Source organism: Heliconius melpomene, chromosome 13 (assembly GCF_056956725.1).
Source record: "Heliconius melpomene rosina isolate 202511_hmr_F chromosome 13, ASM5695672v1, whole genome shotgun sequence".
NCBI classification, from domain to species: domain Eukaryota; kingdom Metazoa; phylum Arthropoda; class Insecta; order Lepidoptera; family Nymphalidae; genus Heliconius; species Heliconius melpomene.
The window spans coordinates 8,443,608-8,469,295 of NC_140401.1; the positions used below are offsets into that span (position 1 = coordinate 8,443,608).

General features: G+C 33.5%; 1 protein-coding gene and 1 long non-coding RNA gene across 2 annotated transcripts; one reads left to right on the forward strand and one right to left on the reverse strand.

The window, feature by feature from the left end:
• Positions 1 to 1,431: 1,431 nt before the first annotated feature.
• On the reverse strand, positions 1,432 to 16,369 carry Lk6 (MAPK interacting serine/threonine Lk6 kinase). The gene is made up of 7 exons (XM_085196699.1): positions 15,964 to 16,369; positions 9,178 to 9,366; positions 7,486 to 7,727; positions 4,645 to 4,914; positions 4,100 to 4,321; positions 3,481 to 3,683; positions 1,432 to 3,052 (listed from the first exon to the last, which is right to left on the reverse strand). Exons 1-7 carry the CDS (start codon positions 15,998 to 16,000, stop codon positions 2,794 to 2,796), a joined length of 1,422 nt encoding a protein of 473 aa, XP_085052825.1. The 5' UTR covers positions 16,001 to 16,369; the 3' UTR covers positions 1,432 to 2,793.
• A 48-nt stretch (positions 16,370 to 16,417) lies between these two features.
• Positions 16,418 to 25,652, forward strand: LOC146532842 (uncharacterized). Its single transcript, XR_014878690.1, has 3 exons — positions 16,418 to 17,323; positions 17,522 to 17,760; positions 24,881 to 25,652. It is a non-coding gene; the product is annotated as an uncharacterized LOC146532842 (long non-coding RNA).
• Positions 25,653 to 25,688: the final 36 nt, after the last annotated feature.

Here is a 25,688-nt window from a genome sequence, read left to right on the forward strand (position 1 = left end):
TTTCTAATAATATTAGCCAAAAAAATATTTAAAAATTGACCTTTATAATTTAACGAAAGTTAGGTACTATTTTTTTTGCATCTTTACCTCTTTTTTTTTACCTTATAACTGCCAAAGTAACCACCACTCAAGATTCATATTCCTTAATAGTACTTACCGGTGTTTGGTGTATACGAACAGAAACTTTTAAGCTTTATAAAATAACGAAGATTTGACTACTTTTGGCTTTTTCTTGATCTAAATCGAATAATTTTATTGATTTTAATAAGGATTATAAAAACCGATACATAAAAGTACCATTTTTATGACATTTTGTAAATAACTATTTAGTTTGGATGTTCCCAAGGTAAAGTATCGAAAGCGAACATCGCAATATTTTTATCGGTCTTTTAAACTACTACTAAGATGTTTCAGATTTTTTTTTTAAATGAAGAAAAAGTTATTTATGTGTTTTTTAAACGTGTATGTAATAGAAAACTACCCTTGTTAGTAGATCAAAACAGCAATAAACGATACTTGCGATATTTCACCTTGGGACCATTGATTTAGTCATAAAGTCAATTATAAAGTACTAGCGGACGCGCGCAGCTTCGCTTGCTTATTTAAGGGTGAATTCTAATAACCCATGAAACATGTGTTCAATGAAATATTTTTAAGAGTCTAAATTTAAAATTTTATAAAAATGGGTGGCGTTTTAACGATTTTTCCATACAAACTTTCAACCCCTTATTTGCAACCTTAGGGGTGAATTCTAGAAAACCATGAAACATGTGTTCAATTAAATACTTTTAAGAGTCTGAATTTCAAATTTTATGAGAATCGGTGCCGATTAAATTTTTTTTCCATACAAACTTTCAACCCTTATATCACCCCTTTAGGGTTAAAATTTTTCAAAATCCCTTCTTAGTGATGTCCAGATTACAAAAGTAAACATCTGTCCAAATTTCACGTTTCTACGCACAGCGGTTACGGCTGTGCGTGCGTCTTACCTCAGTCAGTGAGGACAAGTCCTTTTATATATAAAGTACTAGCGCCCCGCTCGCGGTTTCACCCGCGTGAACTATGTTATAATTATAATAATTAATTTCTGTCTCCATGACTACATCCTAGATTTGAGACTCCTAGCATTTAGTAACGAATGACAAAGACAAATGTTATTAGTAACGAAGTTTCATACAAATTTTTAACCCCAAAAACAAACCCTTAGAAGTTGAATATTGCAAATTCCCGTCTTAGCGAGCACCTACGTCCTATAAATAACTCCTATGCAAAATTTGAGATTCCTAGCACTTGTAGTTTCTGAGATTTCGTGATGAGTGAGTGACCTTTCGATTTTATATATATAGATAATGGTACATCAACATTTATACATTTAAACTCAGGGAAATCAGTTTTTTAAATACTATGGGAAAATGGGAAAATAAAATAAAATTTCTAAATTCAAACATCTGTATTTCAAATGATAGTTCAAATCAATGATTGTGTCGAAAACAAAATTTTAACAAAGAAATTTGCTGCGATAATTTTAGAATTGATTGGATAAAGCCACCAGAACTATACAAAAATAAAGAAAGACTTTGAAGTTATTATGAATTGTAAATATAAAATTTGAGTAACATAAACAACCAATGGGTGGCGTAGACGAGTCTTTTTCCAATCAACGATCCGCAGGGTTATACTCTAGCAAGTCTACACTTAACATTATTATAACATTTCATTCTTCAGCAATATAAAAGTATTCAAACTGATCACAATTTTATGGCAGTTCCATGGAACTCCATGCAACACTTAACCAACGCAGTTCAGGTCAAAAATATATGACATTTCATACAATTCAGTTCACTAGTGCCCTTTACACACAAGACAGTACAAAGCGAATTTAATTCTTATTTTGTAATTATGCGCATACACCCTCACACTCGAACCTCTCAGCGAAAATGTCACATACCATCCCTCAACTTTCATATTAATCTTAAATTGATTCTTTCTTAATTAATGAGATGTGGTTTTCCGTCGTCAGTGCAAAAAAATGCAAAAACAATCACATAAACAGACTAGTATCCGAAAACTCTATCGAAAGAAACAAAAAAGTTTGTTTTTTTTACTGCAAAGGATAGGCCACGAACAAAAGGCAATCACACAAATAAGCTCATTTTTAAACAATCGGATTTCATAAATCCAAAAAAAATATATAATAGTATTTTTACTGTGTTTTGTAGTTTATAATAAAGTATGTAGATCAGCACAACTATCTCAATAATATAATACGATTTTATCGACCGTCGTCGGTCTCGACAGCGCGACCACAGTGGCGGCCGCCTACAACATAAACTCACAAATACTCTACACATCGATAAAAACTATTCAGTCGTTTTTATTTATTCATAAAAAATATATCTTTAAAAGGCTCAAAATAAAACTGTTACAGCTCTAGGTACCGTCTACTGTGCACGGCGTACGTGTATATCACTGGAGTGGCTGCAACCGAAGGCTATCACATGGAGGTAGGTCCAGTTGTACTGCGTACTGCGGCACGGCCGCACAATGTTGTCTCGCAAATCGGCGGGTGTCCAGGGCACCGGCGTACTACACATGCAAAGTGTACACTGCTCCGCTGTCCGTCCGTCTACTGTGATCACTGCCAGGGTGGAGGGGAACCGATGAGTCCAGATCCTGGCGTCATATCAAATAATCCGTTATCTTGATCGATACCGTATCAGAAATGAATATGAAGGAAAGGGGATAAAGGAGAAGGATTTTTTATTTTTTAGAGGCGGATTTAGACAGGATAAGTTAATGTACAGGCAGCGGGGGCGGCTTAACACCGTTCTGCATACGTCTACGCAGTAGTTCTGAGTCGGTGGGCGGTGATAGGCCTAGGGGAGCGTCATCGTCCTCAGGGATGCGGCACGACTTGCTCGTCCTGAGCGCAGCCGGCGGTTGCTCTATGCGGTCCATGTACGAGTAGTTCATTGAGAAGTGTTGCTGTATCACCCGGTTGACCGCCATGGCTGATTCCGCGAAGTTGGATAGGTTGCGAGCTGACATATTGCTGTTGACAAATATATATTACGAGGTTAGGATTTCATTATAATTGCTGTTGCTTTAATTAATATTTATCAGATACAAAGTAAAATATAATTGATTGTAAATTTTATTGTTAGATGCACTTTAACTTAACCTATGCAATATGTAATAATATGATATGCTATTACAATGTTATATGCTGTATGGTTATAGACCTTTTAATATCAGATCAGTATTTCAAAACTTGACAGATATTGACTGAATTTCAGATTTTAAAGTTTCGAAGTGTTTACTCAAATACTTTTGTCAATAATATCCAAAATAAGAAAAATCTCAAATCAAATCCATGCTGCTATCTGCAGCTAACTTGATAGTGGCCACAATTGGTTGACCATACTTTAAATACATCAAGTTAACTTACTAATAAGTGTTTCAAAAATAGAAAGCCCATACCGTTTTATATTATGTGGCGTATGCAACGGTGGGTAGTTGACTTTAGTCGCTTTGGCGTCCGCTCGTCTCAGCCAGGGGTGCTGCAACACTCGTTCAGCGCTAATACGGTGTGATGCTTCACGTACTAGCAGCTGGGCGATTAGTTCCTTGGCTTCGGTGGAAATGTGAGACCATTCCTCTTGTGGGAAGGAGTAGCGGCCTTCCTGTTGATGAATTAAATTGTTGTAATTATATTTAAGTTGACAATTTATATAGTTAATTATGACGTTTTGAAGGTATCTGTTATTTTTAATTTCAATAATTCATAACACAAATATTTATGGTGTTTATGTGAATTTGTAAATATAGATGACTGTCATTGAACAATGATGGAAATTTTCAATTAATTAACTTTCGATTATTTTATAAAAAACTGTCTATAATAAATACATACAAATCTTAATATTAAATAAAAAAATTATGTCATCCACTGCATACACATATAATCATTAGAAATATAATGATATATTGATTTTATGATTATATTGGTCATTCGTAATGAAGTTAGCCTCTTTATTCAATAGAATTACCACCATGTTGTAAAATCCATATATAAACGGAGATATTTGACATCACAAACCTGTATAGAAGTAAAGAGTAGATCCTGGCAGGCCCTACAGTTGTCGCCCCGCTCCCAGCCGCAGTCGGCACCGCAGTCGGCGCGGAAGGGCGGATACCCGCACAGCAGGATGTAGGCGATGACGCCGAGCGACCACAGGTCGCAGCGCTTGTCGTAGTGCGTGGCGGCGGAGCCCGCGAATAGCGACACCACCTCGGGCGCCATGAACTCGGCGCTGCCCACCTGTTGGAAATTAAAAAAAGAAGTTTAATAATAACTGTGTTGTTTGAGAAATGTAAGTGAAAATTACTAATGTTTTCTTTTTAAATATTTTTCATTCAATTAAATTTTTGTTTATATCACCGTCTTCACGTATTAGATGTAGGTAGGCACGAAAAACTAATTTTATTTCACTAAATATAACTATTCCCAGTCAATAAAAACAAATTCGCAACTAAGGTGTTTTCGAAGAATTTTTATCACTTAACATTTATATTTATAAATAAATAAGTAAAAGATTTAAATTTTTCCTAAGAATCTCATCAAATAACAAAACAATATCTCACCGGCGTCATGAGCTGCGGCGTCGCCAACGGGCTGGCGAGGCTGGACGTGAAGCTGATGCCGCTCCCTAGATCGAAGTCACAAATCTTGACGGGGCAGAGACTGTCGCGGTTCACGCACAGAATGTTCTCGGGCTTGAGGTCGCGGTGGGCGACGCCCTTCCCGTGTAGGAAGTGCAGGGCGTTAGCGATCTCGCGCACTATCTCTGCCGCTTGCGGCTCGGAAAAGTAGTGGTGCTCCTGTATCCTTGATAGGAGCTGGCCGCCGTTGATCTGTAAGGGTTTTAATGAGGTTGTTTAAAATTGTTACACTAATTAGTATGTCGTGGCGCAGTAGCACAGCTACTGTAAGAGCTATGACTGTGGTGGATTCGATTGCCACTTATTTATTTAATATTATTATTTCCTAGATACGGTAGGAGCAAAACGCGGTGTTTTGTTCCGCCGCTCACTAATCTCGAAAATTCAGCAAAAAGTGGAGAGCAGAGTGTCTTAACACCTAACAAATGGTTATTATGCTATATATGGCAACAAGCGTGAAACTAAATAATTAAAAGTTCAAAATGTTAAGATTTTGTTTCTTCCAGTATGCCTTAGTAACACAGTATTAAAATTCTAACACAAGATACGCAGAGATTCTGCGCAGAGGGTTTGCCCTCTGAGTGCTAAGTTCTCGTCATATAACCAGTTCAATTTATGATATAGATACAAATTATGATATTATATAATTATTATAAAAAAAATAGATTTTTATAAACCACATATTTATCACAAGTGTCGTACTGTACTGTAATAAAATTTTCTATATGTTTTTGTTGTTATAACGTAATAAATAAAAACATATACAACAATAACATAAATAAGAATAAATATCATGGAAGCGCGAATGGCGTGCCGTTATTTCACAGCTTACAGTGTTTCTTTAGGTCGAGTCGAAATAGAACATCGAAACAGTCACAATGCATAGTCCAAAAATGTTTTTAAATAAGCTTCGTTTTAAAATATCTATTTGGTACAGTCTAAATAAAATATTTTTAGACATCTCCCACATTGGGCAGACAAAAATACTTCAATAATTCAATTCTATATAAACGAAACGATTTATTACTATTTCTATATTCCTTAGGGTTTGACTACCTTTTTAAAGGAAAACGTAAACCTAATTTAAATAATATATGTAATTAATCTCTAATATTATTTCTACTAAACGATTAGTTAAAATTAGAAATCTGCGTATCTAAAAACAATAGGTTTACTTTCTTTCTAACATTTCTAAAAATGGGCGAAAATAAAAAAAAAAAACTCAATGTCTCTTATTCTAGAGACGTCTACACTTGATAGGTAGGTCTATTAGCATTACGCTAGAACAGTACTAATTCTGACCTTGCGAGACGCTTAGCACTGCTTAGGTCGGCGCAAACAGGCTTCTCTCGCCTACCTTAACCTGATTCAATGCTTTATTGGTTTAAATATCATCATGTATTTATGGAAAAAAAAATGTAAATCAATAAATTTGTTCGGAATACGCAAGATATATTTAAGTTTTGGAAAAAAGTATTCATTGCCATTTCTATAATTAATTAATTTAATTACTAAACTTAGCTTAGTGTATTTTATTTGCAGTTTTTGTTACTAGAATTATAATAAATAAATACTTCCTTTGGCATTCATCAAAGCAACTACAAACTTGCAAAAAAAATTACCATATACAAAAGTCATGTCTACCGCAGCTGTTCCCTAATTGCAAAAGGGTAACCCTTATTGTAAAATCCCCCTAAATTTACTATTATAACAACTTCAACGACATGAATTTATAAAACAATAATTACATACTTATTCCGTGAGTCATTGTTAAAATAGTCGCAGCTAGTCATAGCCAACGGCTATAAGGCATTGAAGTACTAATAAGATTTATTTAGTCAAATGTGTAAGCCGCCTCTTAACATATTACATAATAGACTATTTCATATAATATACTTAACAAAATTACATTAACAATAACAGTATTAATGTAACAGATTAATTATACCCGTAATGGAACAGTCTAGAAGAAAATAAAAAAAGAAATAAAACACATGTCATCGTTAAAATATCAGCATGAAAATGAGATATTTGTGAACAATACCGTTGTAATTATTTGATTGGAAATTCACTTTACATATGATAATAATATACTTATATTGACGATTGTTTCAAAGGCAATCCTCTGTTTATTGAAATTGTCGAGTCATACTTATCCTAAGGTAATGATAAGCATTGTTATTTGTTGTCATTTATTATTTTTGATGCGTCAGACATTGTTTATTTATTTATGTTATTACCTTTTTTATGTAAAGTGTAAACGATGTTATATTTATTACTTATTTGAGTAAATATTAGAAAAAAAATAGGTACAACAAATAAGCAAACAGCGCGGCTAAACTAAGAAAACCATTTCACAAGACAATCTATCCTCCACTTTTTGAAAGATATCGAATGTTAGGTGGCGGAACCTAACACTGTGTTACTAACTACTAGAAACTATAAAATACAAATATTCATCATTTTGCCAAGAGAAACTTCGAAACAAAGTCATAGTCAACACAATTATTCATGGCGCAGGGGCACAAAGTGTGACCATAAACGCGACTGGTTGTGGGTTCGATCCCCACTTGAGAAATGAAATATTTATTTAAATGTATATTTTAATTTCTTTGCTCTGGTGTCGAGACAAAGGGCGGAGTTGAGTTCCGCCACTCAACATGCAATGACTCCAGAATTCGGCGGAAAGTAGGGAACCTGTGCCTATCCTGGGATGCGTGCGCTGCTGCTGATTTATTTATTTTATTGTATAATTAAACAAACCTTCTCAAAGACAAGATAGAACTTGTCCGTGTCCTCAAAGAATTCAATGAGCTGGATTATATTCGGGTGTCCCTGGCAGTAGTGGAAGGTCTCCACCTCGCGGAACACCCGGGCGCGGGCGTGCCCCGGCACTTTGTCTATGATCTTCACTGCGAACTCCTGGCCCGTGTAGATGTTTACACACGTCTGCACCGAGGCGTACGCGCCCTCGCCCAGTACCTCTCCTGTTAGCTTGTAAAGGTCTGGAACAATTGTTAACATTGCATTTAATTATAACATACTTTAAATATCGATTTTATGGTAAAATATATTATGCGTCTAATTTTAACGAGATTGTAAGTGTGCAACAAAAAGTTTCGGCAAAGTGGGGAACAGAGTGTCTTGACACTAGGTTCCTTCTGCCTACTCTGCTGTGTGTGGGATATACCGTGAAGCTGTAAGTGTTCCAAGCAGTTCCTAGATGATCAGGAGTCATTTACAAGAGTCATGTTAGAGTTGTAGTTTGAATTTTTTATACATAAGGTAACGAAGGTTTAGCTTGATTTGGCTCTTTATCCATTAACAATAACATCTTTCTGAACTTAAGTAGTTTCAAGCCAACAGGCATTTGGTACAGAACTCAACGTCAGATTTTCAGTCAGTCAGTCGTCAGTTTTTCTTATTACCAACAAAAGCAAGGAAATTAAAAGAAATAGTTTATGTAATTAAACGAAATAACCAAAGAACCTACATTATATTATTTATACACAAGTTCTAACAGTATACTTGCGTCACTAATGCCTAAGGGGATTTTATTTGTACAGTTTTAGTTTGCATACTGCTGAAGCCGTTCAAATGCAGACGTGCAGTTGCGGTGCACGTTTTGTAATTTGTATATATATATTCGTATATGTACATACATGCATTTAAAAATAATGTTGCTTATTTTATAATCGGATGCTCTTTTTTATATAATTAAATTACCTAAAGATTAGAACCCAGCAAATGTTTAAACCTTGAAGTAAGTAACTTTAAACCTTTTTAAGTCTTAAACCTCACCACATGTCACCAAGGGGGAGGGGGAAACTACTAAAAAAACCATCACGTGATTAATGGACGGACTTTAAATTAAAATTATAACAAGAACTAAAGAAAATGCAATAAACTACTTTGTTATAGAAATAATTATTAATTGATACATATTAAAATAGCATAATTGTTAATTGAACCAGTGAGATATAAATAAAACATGAAAATATATATTCAAGTTTTTCATTAACATATGGCCACTTGAGAGAACTTATTATTAGTAGGCAATTTATAAATATACAACGTGCTAGAGGAATGTACCACATTAGTGTTATCGCTTATGCACGAACTGCCATTTTATCATAATGGTGCTGTTTTGCACATTAATATATTGTATTTCATTGAAAATTTACTTAAAAAAACAAATGGGATCCATATTTAATTTCATTGTTATGTCCTGAATCGTTTACTTTTGTCATTTTTTTTTGCTTCACGCATTATCCCGCGAAGCAGGTTAGACCCGTCCTCTGTGTCAAGTAAAATAAAGTACGCCGTTGAAATCCGTCTGTCAACATGCAATCGGTCGGTCGGGAGATAGAGAACAGTGTCTTGCCACGAGACCTCTCTTTGCAACTACACATTGGTTACATTGTGAACTAGGAAGTAAAACCAATAAATACTAACCTTGGAAACATGACGTGACCACTGAGCTGCCGGAGCGCTTCTTCCTGCGGCGTTTCCTGCGCGCCTCCTCCTTGCGGCGCTGCAGCTCCTCGCTGTCGGGTATGGGCACCGGCGCGGACGCCTCGGGCCCGCGCGGTATCTCTTCCGACTCGCGCTCGCTACCCGACTGACTGCTGCCGCGGCCGACGCCTGCACAACAAAATATGACTATTTAAATAAAAATATGTTTAAGATGCGGAAATAAATTATTAATTGTTACCTAAGTAGCCTTCAATTCTTTAGTTTTGTTATTTAACACTAAGAAATTACAGAATCAATATTTTCGATTCGATTTTCGAGATAGTAAAAAGACATTTTTATTTATTTTTTTCAGTGCATCTAATCTTACGCGAAGTCACATTATAATATTAAAATTTAATGTCACAAAGGACTTATCTGTCATATAATATTGACAAGACATATCCACAGATACTATATCACTGGCAATCGAGTTTAATCCTCGATTTGAGGCCGAAACAATAAATTGAAAATGTTACGAGGTCAACTGCGTAAAAAAGAGCGATTGCGAAATGTCTTTGGTTAATTAATAGAGACGAGATTTATGTTATTAAAGAAGACGTGCTCACCGGTTAAGCTGAATATGTATACCGAGCGCCATTCGACCTTATCTAATCTGGACCAATAAGCTACCGACAAGTAACTAAACTAATACAGCTTTCACATCCGTCCACACAACCGAATGCCAAGCATAAGGCGTTTTCTGCATGTTTTGTATACACACACCATTGTGTAAGGCTCCAGTATCAAGTTTCTCGAAATTTCGATATGGAGAGCAAATAAACATCCATCAAACAAAATTTCTCTTTGGAGATAAGTTAAACATTCACGACATTGGAAACAATAAGTGACCCGCTGTTATAGCTCTCTCTACGCTTTCTGCCATTGTAACGAAACGTTTTCACCGTTCGTCGGTTGAATATCAAAAATCTATATTCTAACGAGTAGCAACGGCGGCGGTAATCGGCCCTTTGTGTTTTAGGCACACACTCGTCGATACAACGCCGCTCGGACGGCCGGGAGACAAGAGTGCAGCTGAGTTGGCAAACAAAGCCGGTTCAACGACCTACATGGCCGCGCCCAGCTCTGCGTATGCGCCCACGTTACGCGACCGCTTCCACCGAGGTCTATGAATCCTACCACGATAAGACGACGGCTTATATTTTATTATGTGCATTTTCTATAAGTTCCACGTTAATACGAAAAAATCCGGAAGCGATAATAAACGTTACGAATCGTAAAATAAGGTTATTGTTGACTTATCTAAAAAATATAGCTTTTCAATATGTAATGTGTATCGCTTTGTTTTATGTAGCAGTGACCTAAGACTTGGTGACGAGTTCCGTAAAATAATTATTCAGATTAACTTCCTTATTGTTACTGATTAAAGACGGGCGTATACATTGAAAACTAATATTAATGTGCCCCGCATAACAACACATATACTTTGTTCAAATTATTTAGTATTTTTAAACTATTTGTTTGTATAAAATATATGTTTTTACGCATTGTTCTTTAACTAAATATACATATAAAAAATATTAACTATAGATAACCAGACCTAATATATTGACGTTATTAATTACGCACTGTGACCTCGGACCAGAAAGCAGCACGATACGTCTAATGTCTACAAAATGGGATTAATGGAATAAGCCTTTAAGGCCAAGGGATATGACATGTTTTTGTTTCACGGTAATAAAGCTTTAGCAACACAATTGTTCACAGAGCACAGGATACATAGCGAATGCTCAATAAAATGGCGATTGTTACAATCTGTAGGCACACCCACTTTGACAATCGCATGTTTTTACATAGACACTTCCTGTTTGTGTGACCATATACAAGGCATAACATGGTGGACATGTTTATAAACATTGAGTAAAGCTATAAAATCATATTTATTTGGATATAGCTTATTAATAAATGATTCACCAAATGCTCGTCATCGAGACGTGATACGGAAATCTGAATTTTAAAACCCGCCTACGTCCAGTCTGATGTAACTGAACACTCATTTATAGTAATTTTTTGCTTCTCGCTGTATCCGGAAAATTAGTGTTAAAGCGCTCCGTATCGCACGCATCGCCCATTTTTGATGTTGATGTTACCAGAGGAAGGAAATAAATATAACTCATTTCCCCGAATCAGGATCGAACTAGCAACCAACAGACGCTGTTTACCTGCGCCACAACGGCCATTTTGTATTTAATATTCTCAACATCATACAATAATATTTTTATCGCATTAAAGAATAATTCTGTAGTTATTTTTATAACAATTTTATTTTTATAATATAATGTTATTTTTATTTTTATAACAAGTGCCTCATATAAACTAAAAGGTATTCATTCATTGAATTTCATTCTCAAGTAGCAATCCTTGTTCATTTCGTTTATTGAAACAATTTATATCAATGGACTCATCACGTGATACAATTTAGAAGCAATACACGATGTAAATTATTAACTACACTTAAAATGTATGATTTCATATTTTTAACAATTGATTTTATTAGGTAATAAAAACAAGTGTCAATTCGTAAGTATGTATGTGTATTCCGAACATAGCAAGGTAGGCCAGAGGGAACCTAGTGTCAGGACACTCCTCTATTAAGATATCCCCACTTTCCGCCGAATTCTGGAAGTCAACTCAGCGTCGCGCTTTGCATCGTTACCAGGTCATTATTATGTCAATTCCTCGTGTGGGAATCGAATTCACAACCTGTCGCATTTAGTGGCACCCGCTTGTGCCCCTGCGCCACTATTTCCACAACACGTCCTACCGCTACCACTCAGTAAAGTTCCCACTTTCTAATTTACCTGACGGTATTAATCTTGGTCATGATCTATCATTTGAATAAAGAACTCAATATTTTTATACCCTCGAGCTAGCAGCATGCAAACTAAACCACTTTCTAATTGCATGGCCCTTCCAATAATTATGATTATTATTTATAGTTGAAATAACATCATATTGCTGTTAGTAACAGAGAAATCAATTATCAGTAATAAACAAAATTATAGTTCTTAAAGGTGAAAGAGTGTATAGATAATATAATTAATTCCACTCACGACATTTCCTACATTTATATATGGCACGATATACAAATTTCTCATCCATTACTTATTGTTTTAGCAAAAGTATTATAAGAAATGTACGTATTTTGTAAGAAAAAAAAAACCATGGGATAAATATCGTTACAGCTGTTTAAATAAACATAAAAATTTGGTTTTTACGAGTTTTAATTATATTCGAACGCATTTGGAAAGCCATTGATAAGCCCACTGATCCATGACACTGTTGTCCACTTTTTGTTATTTTAAAGTTATTCTTTGTTAATTTGAGTTGGCTGAAGCGTGGCAGCGTTAGGTTCCGCAACTCAACACGCAATGGCTCAAATCCGACCGGATTGTAACGAACTAAGTGTCTTGACAATGTTTACCTACTCTAATATTCAGAATAAGCGAGAATCCTCTTGCTTTGCTGTTTTTTTATTGTAGAATTGCGGTATTCAAAATATTACTTTTTCTACATAGGAATTAACTTGCAACCATCATCCTAAGTCGAACATGTCCGAACTGAACCGCAACGACGAACCACTTTAAATAATGATCTTTCTAAAAGATCAAAGTCGACTTGGTAGATCAAGCTAAATGCATAGCAGCGTTGAATAAATTGCCAACTGGGCCTGGCAGTCACTAAACTAAACCAGATAGTTATCGGAGTGAAATCTTGATGAGGGCAATGCTATTTCTGATTTACAAAAACTGCTTTCACTGGTCAGATTTAGCCCCTTAACTAATGACGCTTATATAAACGGCCTACTCTATGGAAAAGTTGAGGTGACATAAGTTCACGGTGTGAATACAGTTTTAGACAACACGTGCAGTAAATATCGACGTGTTCTGCAATAAATTATTAAATAAACTTATTAATAAATAAATTAACTATATCTCATGTTATATTAATAATAGATTTGTATTTTCATTTTTTATAACTACCGTTGTAGTTTTAGGCATTTTATTTTGTAAGAAATAATTATAGCATTTATGTCACTTTTAATTGTATGTAAAAACATTTAGTTTAGTTATATGTATATTCTGGAAAATACAATGAATCAAGAAATCTGCAAATCATTGTCGGTCAAGGTCTTGGTTAATACTTGGCTAAAACCTTTTGAATATAAATTAAACAGTTGCTATGTGTAACAAAGAGTGTTCATTTCATTATCTTATTAGAAAAAACATTACATTGTGTACGACGCCATACATTCCACATAGGCAGTCAAGGGAGAACAGCTATCTGATATTACGCTAGATTTGCTATAGAATCAGTCACGGCCAAGGTCAAACTTGATTGCTGTGCAGTTTATACACGTGAGTCAATTTTAATCAAGCCTGAAGTTTATGGTTAATTAACATTTATTGTTGCTCAAAGTGAAGAACTGAGCAATGAAACACTGGTTTATCTATATAGACATAGCTTAAATCTTAAATAAAATAAAAAATAACCTTTCCAATGTAAATAATTAAATATTTAATTATTAGGCATATGTATATACATATATGTAGTAAAAAATGTAGCATACAAAAACTATGTAGAAAAAGGTTAAAAGTTAATATGCAAATAAAAATGTCAACTTTACGGAAACATTTCAAGAGGCTAAAATTAAAACATATTTAATGGATAATGAGAAACGCCATAAAACCTGTTTTTATGTTAATTATTATGCATAATTATGTACTTATACCTACATATTTAACTTGTACAGCATGTGTTGTCGAAATCTAAAAATATCAGTGACAGGTTATTTCGTTTTAGTGCATATAGGTACCATGGGTATGTACCTAGGCTGTATAATATACAGTCGTTGCGCAGTTTCATGTTAGGTGACCTTGACAATGAACGCTGTGGGGCGTCGCGCTTCAGCGGCCATGTTGGAATAAAACGAAGAAATTGCATTAAATCGTTAAAGCATTCTTGAAAAAAAAAGGAAACTTTACATGCTGATCGAGCGATTTACTCGTGGGAATCATAGAAATAGCTTTTATAATTCTGGTGTTCAATTGGTTAATAATAGAATAAAAACTAAAAATATACCTACCTAGTCTACATGTTTATTTTTAATTTGTATAGAATAATAAATAGATATAAAGTATTGTCTATTTATCATTTATTATAACACGTCAGACAGTAAATTCATAATGGTTACGAAATATTAAAAGTTTTAAATTTCACGAAATTGCAGACTCAAATATGTATATAATTACAAGTAAACGTCCTTTCAGTAGGTCATTCGAATGTACAAATTTTCAATAAGCATTTTTATTTTACTTTCATAAAGCAGATTATTTGTAAGATTTGGTTTTAAATTCCATACATCTTGAGGAGAATCTCCGCGTAGGTATTTATTAAGTATTCATAACATTGTGCAGTCACTAGTGTAGGATTTTTAGCGACATCAATTTATGCATTGGTTTTTATTTACTTCATAAATCTACATACTATTAAGAATAAAAGCCTAATTATATGTCTTCCTTAAGCCCATCGCGACATATTAATAATAGTTTTTAACTTATTAGGCACTAGCAAATTACTTTTTGAAGGCTACAATATTCTAAAATATAACTATTATTTATTTTCAATCGTTCATTATCACGTGCAACGTGAGTAAAGTCCTAAATTCTTTTTATTAAACGAAATATCTGTAATAAAATATATTGGATTATTCATATCTAATAATTTCTTGGTTCAATGACATTTTGATATAAACAATGATATTGGTAAAACAAAAGAAAAATAATTGAAGTATTACCGTCACGTCAATCGTCTACAAACTAACATCGAGGGTATTGTTAAGCTTGGTCAGTTCTGATGCAAATACTGTGCAATTGTTAACAATTAAATAGTGGATCATTAGTCATTTATAACAATGCTATGAAACTTTCGTATTATAATATGTAATTTTAGTTTCTTTTCTTTTATAAATAGAAAAATTACTGCTCTATGTTATTTTTTCCTTTTTTTTTTTACATAAATCTTTAAAATGTCTTATCGATATGATAATACAATAATATACTATAGTATTATAAAATGTTAATAGCACGTGATTCAGATAACGTTCTCAAGATTATTATTTAAAATTATGATACTTGATTGTCAGTATTAGTTTACGTAACTACCGAATCCTATAAGAACAGGAAATAAACAGAGAAGGAGGAATAAAATTAATATTTATAAATCGACTATTTTTCGACATTTTTAGAATATATGGTGATTATATATGTATATATAATCATCATATATATGTTACATATGAATATTTATTATTTATACAAGACTTCATGTTATCATGATGCAACAAGGTCTGATAGACACTTTGTAACTGGGGCATTCTCAATAATCATCAACCTCTTAAAGGTCGCCCTATTATAAAAATTACTAAATAAAAAATGTATACTACCTTCAATATTATATTGGATAATAGTAATTTGTTAGCAATTTTAACTTTTGTGTATACGTATTAAAAAGTATCTACATTTAGACTATGATTATCATATTTACTTGCAACCGTGAAAAAAATATTATATAGCTTGGTTACTCTTGCATAACCAAAAACATTAGCACAAACCGTTACATTATTTACGCAGTCAAATAAGCCGGTATGTAGAGATATATGTGGATGATGTCATCATTATTTTAAATGTCAGGAGAAAATGCACTTACCGCTGTCTACACTCTCTTCTGATATCTTCTTCACCATTCTGATCGTTGCCTGATGTGTTCTTATAACGATAACAAAATACGAGTAGGTGTTACTACTCTCAAAAAGCCGCTTTCAAACTTGTGCGGCCGCCTTCTCGACGTGAAATCGGAACGGCGCTTAAGAAAATATAAAAACAAACGCCGAAAAAACTAAAGAAATAATAAGCACCACCGTCGAGAAGGATTTACGAAAAGTGCCGGAAGGTAATAAACAAACACTGCTAGAAGGCGGAATGAAAAAAACTACTTGGTGTTGTTAGCGATCCATCCTACACACGCCCGCCCGTTCGATGTTCTAAAATCCAACTGAAGAATCGCCGGTTGAACTCAGCACGGCGCACATCGTACGAGCCCCCCTCCCCGTGCGCTCCACCTTCCGCTCCCCCGCGCCGCCCCTCGCCCCGCGCTGTAGTGCGTCGTTGAGGCCTCCGGTCTGCGCATGCGCGCTCGCTCACACCGCTGACGTGTTTACAATTTTTTCGTTTATTTTTTCTCATCCATCGATGTGTAGCACCGTAGCACGGCATTCGTGGCTTTATGGTACGCATATAGAAGCCAGATGTTCTCCGGTAACCTCAAAAAGTAAAAGAAAGAAATAATCAAGCTTACTACACCAATTCTACAATTCCCTTTGAAACACGTGAATGTGTTTTCAAAGATTGTTTACAATTTGCGAGTCATTGCATCATCTTGGATACGCCCGAAGTACGTAATCGTGGAGCTTCAAAAATTAAACATTTCAAATTTTCATCTGCCTCTGCCAACACCATGAAAACAAATTGCCTTAGAGTAGGTTAACTATTTATATTTGTTTATAATTAACGATCGATATCTTTCTACCGTAACAATAATTTAATTAATTCGGTTCATTAATGCAATTATAGCGAGAATATTAAGCAGATGATTTATTATATTTATATTATATAGTAGTAGTAGTAGTAATTAATGCAATATAAAAAAAATACCTCCAAAAAATTGTTACCAGATGAAAAAAAAATCTATAGTAATTTCCATTTTACAAATATAATACACCGTTTAGCAAAAAAAGTCCTATTGTTTATGGAATTATGCAACGAGTCCTTTGTCTTGCCAACCCTTCGGGTGACCTTCACAGGGCGTTTGTTGACAAACATTGTGCGGCGTAGAGCACGTGCACGTGGTAACCAGTTCGACCGGCAACCGGCGTCGCCATGTTTGTTGTGCCCATATCTCTGTCTCGCTCTAGCGTCATCTGTTCCCCGAACTCCTCACGCAAACGTACCTCTCGCTCTTTGGCCTACGTGACCGACAATAACATAACATCTGATTATATTATATTATTGTAAGTATAGCTTTTTTGGTACTGTTTTTGCTTGGTTATCGTAAAAGTGCTTATATTGCAGTAAACATTTCTTTTATCAGAAGATTGATAGTGTAATTAATTGCTTATTTAGCTTATTTTTCATTACTAAATGCACAAATTTTATTACCAATTTTGCGTAGCGATTTTTGCTTAGAACATAATATCATTTTCTTACAGCATTGGATTATCTCATAGAAAATAAGCAAGTACAAGCCATGGTCATGTGATGTTTTGATATAAGATCGATTTTATCACTATATTAATCAGAAGTACGCAGTAGCAAGCTGAACGTGATGCCAAGACAAAGTGTCCGTAAACAAAGCTGTCTCAGCTTCGAGATAACGATAATAAGAATTAAGATTGAACGACATCTTAGGCCGTGTAATTTGCGAAAATTATATTATTTTTCTTATCAGGTAATTTAGTTGTTTAGTCTGATAATTATTCTGATGATTACAGTAAAATAGGTCTAGATGATAAGGAGTATTAATGAAAGCTTTTGTTATATTTTGCTGTTAAGTATTATCAACACATTATCCACTAGACTGAGCACGATTAGCAACTGTTTAAAAACAAAGACACGCATGAACGATATTCTTGTAGGCTTCTCAAATAGACTTCGAATAAGAAGCGTAAGTTCGGGAATACAGAAGCTACCTTTTCGGCCGAACAAAAAATCAATAGTAGGTCCGTGTATAGCAACAAAAAGTTAAATTCCAAGAAAGGCAGAACACGATTCAGAGAATTACGTATTTGCCATTTGAGGGGCTTAGCGATTAGGGAATCCTTATGATATACAATGACAAATCATCCATTTTAAATATATGTACAAATATATATTTAAAACATGTTTGGATAGTGATTAATTGTGAATTTTTCAGTTAGATTAAAAAAAAAACAGATTATACTTTATTTTTTATGTAGAATAGACCTAGAATAGTAGAGTAAAACTCTGTTCTCCACTCCGCACTCCACTCCGCCTGAAGTGGAGACACTAGAGCGAGGATCGAACCCACACACATTACGTTTACACTCAGACTGACGTTTTAGCAACATTCAATATGCAATAAAACTAAATGACTAGGTCCCTAAGAAAAGGTATAATAATAATTAAACATAAAATACGTGTATACGCTTATCTATGATATAACATCACAGCCAAGAATAATATGAATTCAATTGAATGTAGTTTGACCAGCGTTTTAAACACCGTCAACAAGCTTTATATCTCAAAACCGGTTATACCAAGTGAGAATGTTTTAAGCATTTAAATATATTATTACGACTTCTTTTATATAAAAAGGTGATTTTTAGTTGCTATTTTCATGATTTTAACTTGAAAGATATCTACAGGTTAAATAATTCAATTAATTTTAATGTTGATTAGGTAGGTAAAAAAAAACCTAAAAAATCAAAATGAAATCAGCTTCACGCTGTTTCCCGCATACAGCAGTGTAGGCAGAGGATACCCAGTGTTAAGACACTCCGTTCCCATTTGTAAAAAAAAACATTTGAATTAAATTTTAGAAAAAAAGCAGATTGCATTGTAGTTTATTTAATAAAAACATTAAATATTTTCTAATGTGATGAATAAAGGAAATATAAACTGAATGCAAATCGAACCCACAACCCTTTTTAACTTCGCCATTAAACATTTTTAAAAATATTTTGAATTCATGTAACAGTCACACATTAAATATGGCAATAAAGAACGGGCTTTGTTACTTGCGTGTTCCCTTTGTCCGACATCCTCACAAAAGCCTTTAGCTCTTACACTGGTCCCTTATTACGCAGCTTTGTGAGGACAAAAGTAATATTAATTTTGGGTAGAATTCAATTGTTTGAATCGAACATTGACATGTGATATAAGAAAAAGAAAGCTTTTGTTTAATATTATATAAAAAAAAGTAATTTTTGGTAGGTATTCAGTAAAAATCAAATATATATTAACGAAAATCAACGTTCAACGTTCATATAAATTACGTACATATAATTCTACTGTACTACAATTAAAAATATATATATAAGTATATTGTATAATAACAGGTGTGTTGTTTTTAAACTGCAATATTTACTTTTCGTTTATCAACAGCTCATATTACTTACCGGACGCTATAAAGGATGCGATACACCGTACAATTACAGCAATAATTAATTGGTAGAGACACGATTTACAAATTAAAATTAATTTTATTTCTTCCATATTGCTAAGTGAACTTAACTCTCATCTAAATTCGGCTTAACTTAGTAAAATAAAAGGTTTTTTGTCCATATCCTGGTTGTTATAATATTGAAGACATTTATGTAGCATTAAAAATTAACATCAGCTTTTAAATAAAGTTCAAGTGAAAATGAACGTCTGTGGTGTATTTTAATTTAAATTATGATGTGTTATTTATTTCGTTTACATTTTGGTGTGAAAAAATGTTAACGCCATCTCCAAATCGCCGGTCAATGAACTGTATCTGTAATGATTACAGATTCAAGATGCTGAATTTTATCATACTAAAAGAAATAATATTATTCTTTTATATTTATACACTTTTCTATACCTACATATATACGAATATAAAAGAATAAAATTGTTTAATTTGCAAGGAGAAAATCAAATTTATGTTAATTATTAAAACCAAGTGCACATCACCTATTAGAACTAGGGTGAAGAAATTATACATAAGGTAAGTGACGGTAACTTCGTGATAGTACGTGGTTTCGTGAGTTTTGCTTGTGGCAAAAATAATAAGCAATTTAAGTATTATTTACGGAAACTATATATTGGTATATAATCTTTATACTTTCAACTGTCTAAAAACTAAGTAACAATATTTTAATGATAAAATTGAGCGTATAGCGACATTTTAAACGCAGAGTTGGCTACAAACTGCATTGTAACGTGTCTGCGATGCTTGCGACCGTAAGACTAGCGTAAGAATTTCTTAAGGTTGTAGAAAGACAAAGGTAAGTTATTCGAATAAAACATTGAATATATGCTTTTTTGTATTCTATAAAAAAACATTTTATTGAAAAAAAAAAATAGATGGAAGCATAAAATTCTTTTAAAATTGCAATAAATCGATTCACGAAATAGCAGACATTTTATTTATCAAGTGTCCGCTATTTCGTGTTACTACCGAATTAGGGGAATCTTAGATACTTTTTAATAAATTTATATTTATGTTATAACTAAGATAATTTAAATTTAAAGCTTAAAATCAGTTACTGTATTTATTAAAGTTTCTCGTGATCGAAATTCGGTATATGTTTTGTCCACTTAAATTTCTATATTACTATTTTAAAGGTAACCTGAATTGGTAATTTTAAGCTAAATTCGTATAGGTACTGCCAATGTAATTTTATTTTTTAATCAACCTTTATAATTTATTTTTGTGTATTTTATCGAATATACGTGGTAGTTAATGATTACTTTACATAATGTAAAAAATACTGAATAAACAGAACTGCGGAAGTTACTAAAATCAGTAACACGAAATAAGATCCCCTACATTTCATTATTTTCTCTAACTTCGTGACAAATAAATCTACGTAAAATCAGCACATTGACTTCTTTGTCTTTGTTAATAGTGTTTTAATAGAGTTCTTAGTCTTGTTATAAGTCTAAATAAAGATCTTTTTATTTTTTCAAGAATTTTTCAAGAATATAATATATACCTACTAAACACAAAACGCCGTACAAACTGGTAGCGAAAATATATAGTTCTATAAACTGGCATACCTAGCTTCAAAAAAATTAACTTGAATTTTGAATTTTTTTATATATTTTTTATAAAAAAAATATATAAAAGTTCAAAAATGTAAGTTTTTTAAACCTGAGCTTTTATAATTTGTAAATTATAAAAGTTGAGGCTACTCGTGGCGCAGGAGTACAAAGTGTGACTGTAAAACCGACTGGTTGTGGGTTCGATCCCCACTCCAGAAGATGAAAATAGAAAATATTTATTTAAATTTATATTTCAGGCAAAGCGCGGCGTTGAGTTGTGCCACTTAACATGCTATGACTCCGGAATTCCGCAGAAAGTGGGGAACGGAGTGTTTTAAAAACACTAGGTTTACTACCTAGTGTAACACTAGGTTGCTACCTAGGCCTATTCTGCTGTGTGCGGGATACAGCGTGAAGATGATTTAATTTGATTTGATTTTTTATTTTTTTTATAAAAGTTTTAATGTCGTTAAGCTGATCTACCTGTTTTTTTTTATTTACAAATTCTTTACAATCAAAACCAATAAAGATGTAAATTTTTTTTATTATAAAACGTCACTCGCGAGGTATAAACTTGTGACCCGAAATAGGGGACACAAACTCACGAAGTTAGAAACAGAGCTAAATTTTATCACGAAGTAGGGTTCAAATTAGAGGTCCACAAATAAATTAATATAAAAATTAAGGTTAAGTTAAACCGCATAATTCACACATCAAATTACTGCCAAAAGACCCCCTTTGATCACACTAAAATTTGCAAATTCATATAACCTTTAATAATGTATTTACAATAGTTTAAAGTTATGAGAGCCTTAAACTGCCGAACTCCCGTACATTTACCTTAAGTTATATATATAAACAATCCTCCGAGTAAGTTTCAAATGGCTAGAAAAAGTGTTTTTGCTGTGAAATTATGAAAGACATTTAAATATCCAGTACCGTGCCGATACGGTTCGTAAATATATATACCTACAATATACATATAAGAAAGGTTACGCCAGCATAAATTAATAGCTCCACTACACAATTACGCAATCACATAATCGATTGACTCTCACTCTTCACATACATAGCTACTAATGTATTCATAGAGAAATTATTCGCCACCCCTTTTAGCCGTTTAATACAAAATCGACCGTAGAACGTTTGACGTAGTCTCTTTTTGGGGTAACATTTTGAAGGTTTTATATCTTATTGTTGTGTTATGTAGAGTAGGATTGGGATTGCTCGAGGGGATTCCCGCGGATCAATTTTATCCTAGTCCTTTGTGCTTAAAGTCACGTAGACCATGCACCTGACTGATATAAAAACCTTGGCGTTTTTGCCCTTTTATATTTCTCCACGTTTTAAGCAGATTTTGGGGCGTCCTCATAAATATAGATGCTGTGAAAATAACGTTTGTGAAGATTATTAGTTTTTTTGTCCTATAGATATATGGTATGATAAACATGTCACTTTTGTATTTGCTTACTTACGCATTTAAAACATTTTCTTCTTCTGTGTGAATTTTATATTTAAAAATGAAAGCGGCATCTCAAGTTCGACCTCAGAGCTGAGAGTGGCTTTAAATAAATACGATAGCTTAAAGTAGGATTTGATAATCTATATATATAAAAGGACTTGTCCTCACTGACTGAGGTAAGACGCACGCACAGCCGTAACCGTTGATGATACAAACGTGGTATTTGGACAGATGTTTACTTTCGTAATCTGGACATCCACTAAGAAGGGATTTTGAAAAATTTTAACCCTAAAGGGCTGAAATAGAGGTTGAAAATTAGTATGGAAAAAAAATTAAATCGACACCGATTCTTATAAAATTTGAAATTCAGACTTTTGAAAGTATTTAATTGGATACGTGTTTCATGGTTTTCTAGAATTCTTTCCATAAGGGTGCAAATAAAGGGTTGAAAGTTTGTATGGAAAAATTCTTAAATCGCCACCGATTTTTATAAAATTTGAAATTTAGACTCTTAAAAATATTTCATTGAACACATTTTTCATGGTTTATTAATATTCACCCCTAAGTAAGCTAGCGAAGCTGCGCGCGTCCGCTAGTTTTATATATTTCTCCAATAAGTATATTTTTTTATATTTCAAGTAAAATCATTGTAAAATCTTTTAATTCTGAAACGTCCAATATTTTTAAATGTACCGAATGTACATCCGTAATATCCAATTACTGGTGGCCGCAGAGCAATTATACTTATGATTTGTTGCAATTATACGTTGCGGTTTCACTGTTTCACAGCGTTCATGCAAATATAGAAATACTTAATATAAATATTAGGCAAATTAAGTAATGAGTTTTACAATCAGAAAGCCCAGAAAGGAGTGACATATCACTCCTTTCGATGCTTTCTGTTCTTTCTGTGTGCTCTTCCCTTATTACCTACTTTGCATGTAAAGGAATTCTAGTGTTACTGCATTCATATTCCAACATATCTGGCAGAATTCTATTCAGAATTCAATGCAGATTCTGGTGGGAATCGAACCTATAATGTTCGTACTTACAGCTTACACCGTCACTGCACCATGACGGCCTCTATGTGGCACGAAAGATTTCAAGAGTTTAATAAAGCTACAAAAACTTTGATGAATTTAAAAAACTAAATTAAAATAACAAACAGTATAATTTTAAATAGATTAGATACAAAATTGTGATACATATACGAGTAGATTAAAGACTTAATAATAACGGACATTACGTTATATCATTATCATTTGAAACATATAAATGCAAATCGTGTAAGAATATTAACTTTATTGTGTGTAAATGCGATTGCTGCAATAAGCTAAGAATATTCATTTAATTGTTCTATAATTCCAGTATATTATATTACACTTCATTACATAGTATTCATACATATATTCAGAGGCACGAATCGAATGAACATTTATATATTGAAACAGAAGGGAAATAAAAACACACCGATGAATCAACACTTCTTATATTTCGTTATAAGCTTTGACAGAGATTCGGCTTACAAACGTACACGATACAAAATCAACTCCAAATGCGTTACACAGCTAATTTATACACTTCTTCCCACTCTTCGGACAATGAAACGTTAACTGTCAATGTCAACATAGGCTGGCTCGGCTCTATGGCGGGCATGACCGGCTGGCTGGCATGGCAACTGTCAATGTCGGCATAGGCTGGCTCGGCTCTATGGCGGGCATGACTGGCTGGCTGGCATGGCTGTGGCTGACATACTCGGCTTAACGTTACAATATGTTTTTTTTGTTTTGTTTTCTTTTATTATTTATTTCACTTTATTATAATTTTTAGTACATTTACGTACGATAATTATTAAAAAGGACTATGCAATATATTCATATTTTTTCTCTATGTTTACTATATATTTCCATTAAAATTTCTTTATCTTCTACACGATTTATATAAAGATATTTTTATTGTTTCACGCTATATCCTGCGCATAGTAGCTTAGGCAGAGGGAACTTGGGAACCTTGTGTTAAGAAGTTGTTCACTAACACTACTGTTTCCTACTTTCCGTCGAAGTCTTGAATGCATTTGAAATTCGCAATCGAAGCATTGCATGTTGAATGGCGGAAGTCAACGCCGCGTTTTTTTTCGTTAGTAGAGCAAGAAAATGAAAATATTAAATATTTCATTCCCCTGAACAAGAATAGAACCCACAACACTTGCGATTACAGTCGCGATTACTTGTGCCCCTGCGCCACGAAGCCCTCTGTGAAAAAAAAATATTGATAGTAAAATTAAGCTATAAAAAGAAATATTGACTAATTCAATCGTAATATTTCTTGAAATATGAAGAGGATGTTTATTTTCCAGGGAAGGTGCTGTTCAAGAAGCGATTTATAAGAATCAACTGTAAAGAAGGTGAGAAAAAAGTGAAGATTGTATACAATTCATTACTGCTTGATGAATTGCTTCGGATTTTTAGTTAGAGTTAATCAAAGAAAATATTTTTGCAATGTTTTTTCTTCTTTACAAAATAAGTAATGAGGTAAAACGCTTAAATGTAAATTACAAAAAAATATAATAATATGGTGTCAAATTATATAATAAAAACGAGACGTAAGTACAACCGCAAGCGGAAAGTTAGCTCGCACATAGCGGGATAGGCAGAGGGAGGGTAGTTGTAGGCTCGTCGCCCCCCGTTTGGGAATCGAACCCACACTCATCGCGTTTACATTCTCACGCTTGTACCCCTTCGCCAAGATGACCTCAACATCATGAAATATAAAACATTTTGTCACGTAAAACCATGAGTTATGAACAATTTAGTTAACAAAGACTTCAGAATATCATGATAGCAAATTCATTACAACGAGTAAGCCTACGTTGACCCAGAAAGCTTCCAAATATTTATGTTAATGAACCGAAGGTTTAGCGTGGGCAGTAAGGCATGTGGACCACAATGGTTGTCTATACAAATCACTTCGATATTATAAACAAGACATTTTCAATAGATTACATTTAGGTATTAGGTACAAGTGTCGTGTTCTAGCTTCGTTTTTATAACAATTACTTCATAGTTATTTAGATTGTTGGTGCCGTAAGGAGCTAGAACTTATACAGAACATAATTATATACTATGATAAATTATAAGTAAGTTTTTTTGTTGATGAGGATAGAA

Coding starts and splice junctions, on each gene's coding strand:
- Lk6 (XM_085196699.1), bottom strand. CDS start 16,000: ATGGTGAAGAAGATATCAGAAGAGAGTGTAGACAGCG. Junction 9,367..15,963: donor AGAAGAGAGTGTAGACAGCG/GTAAGTGCATTT, acceptor TTTGTTGTGCAG/GCGTCGGCCGCGGCAGCAGT. Junction 4,322..4,644: donor CGCCGCAGCTCATGACGCCG/GTGAGATATTGT, acceptor AATTTCCAACAG/GTGGGCAGCGCCGAGTTCAT.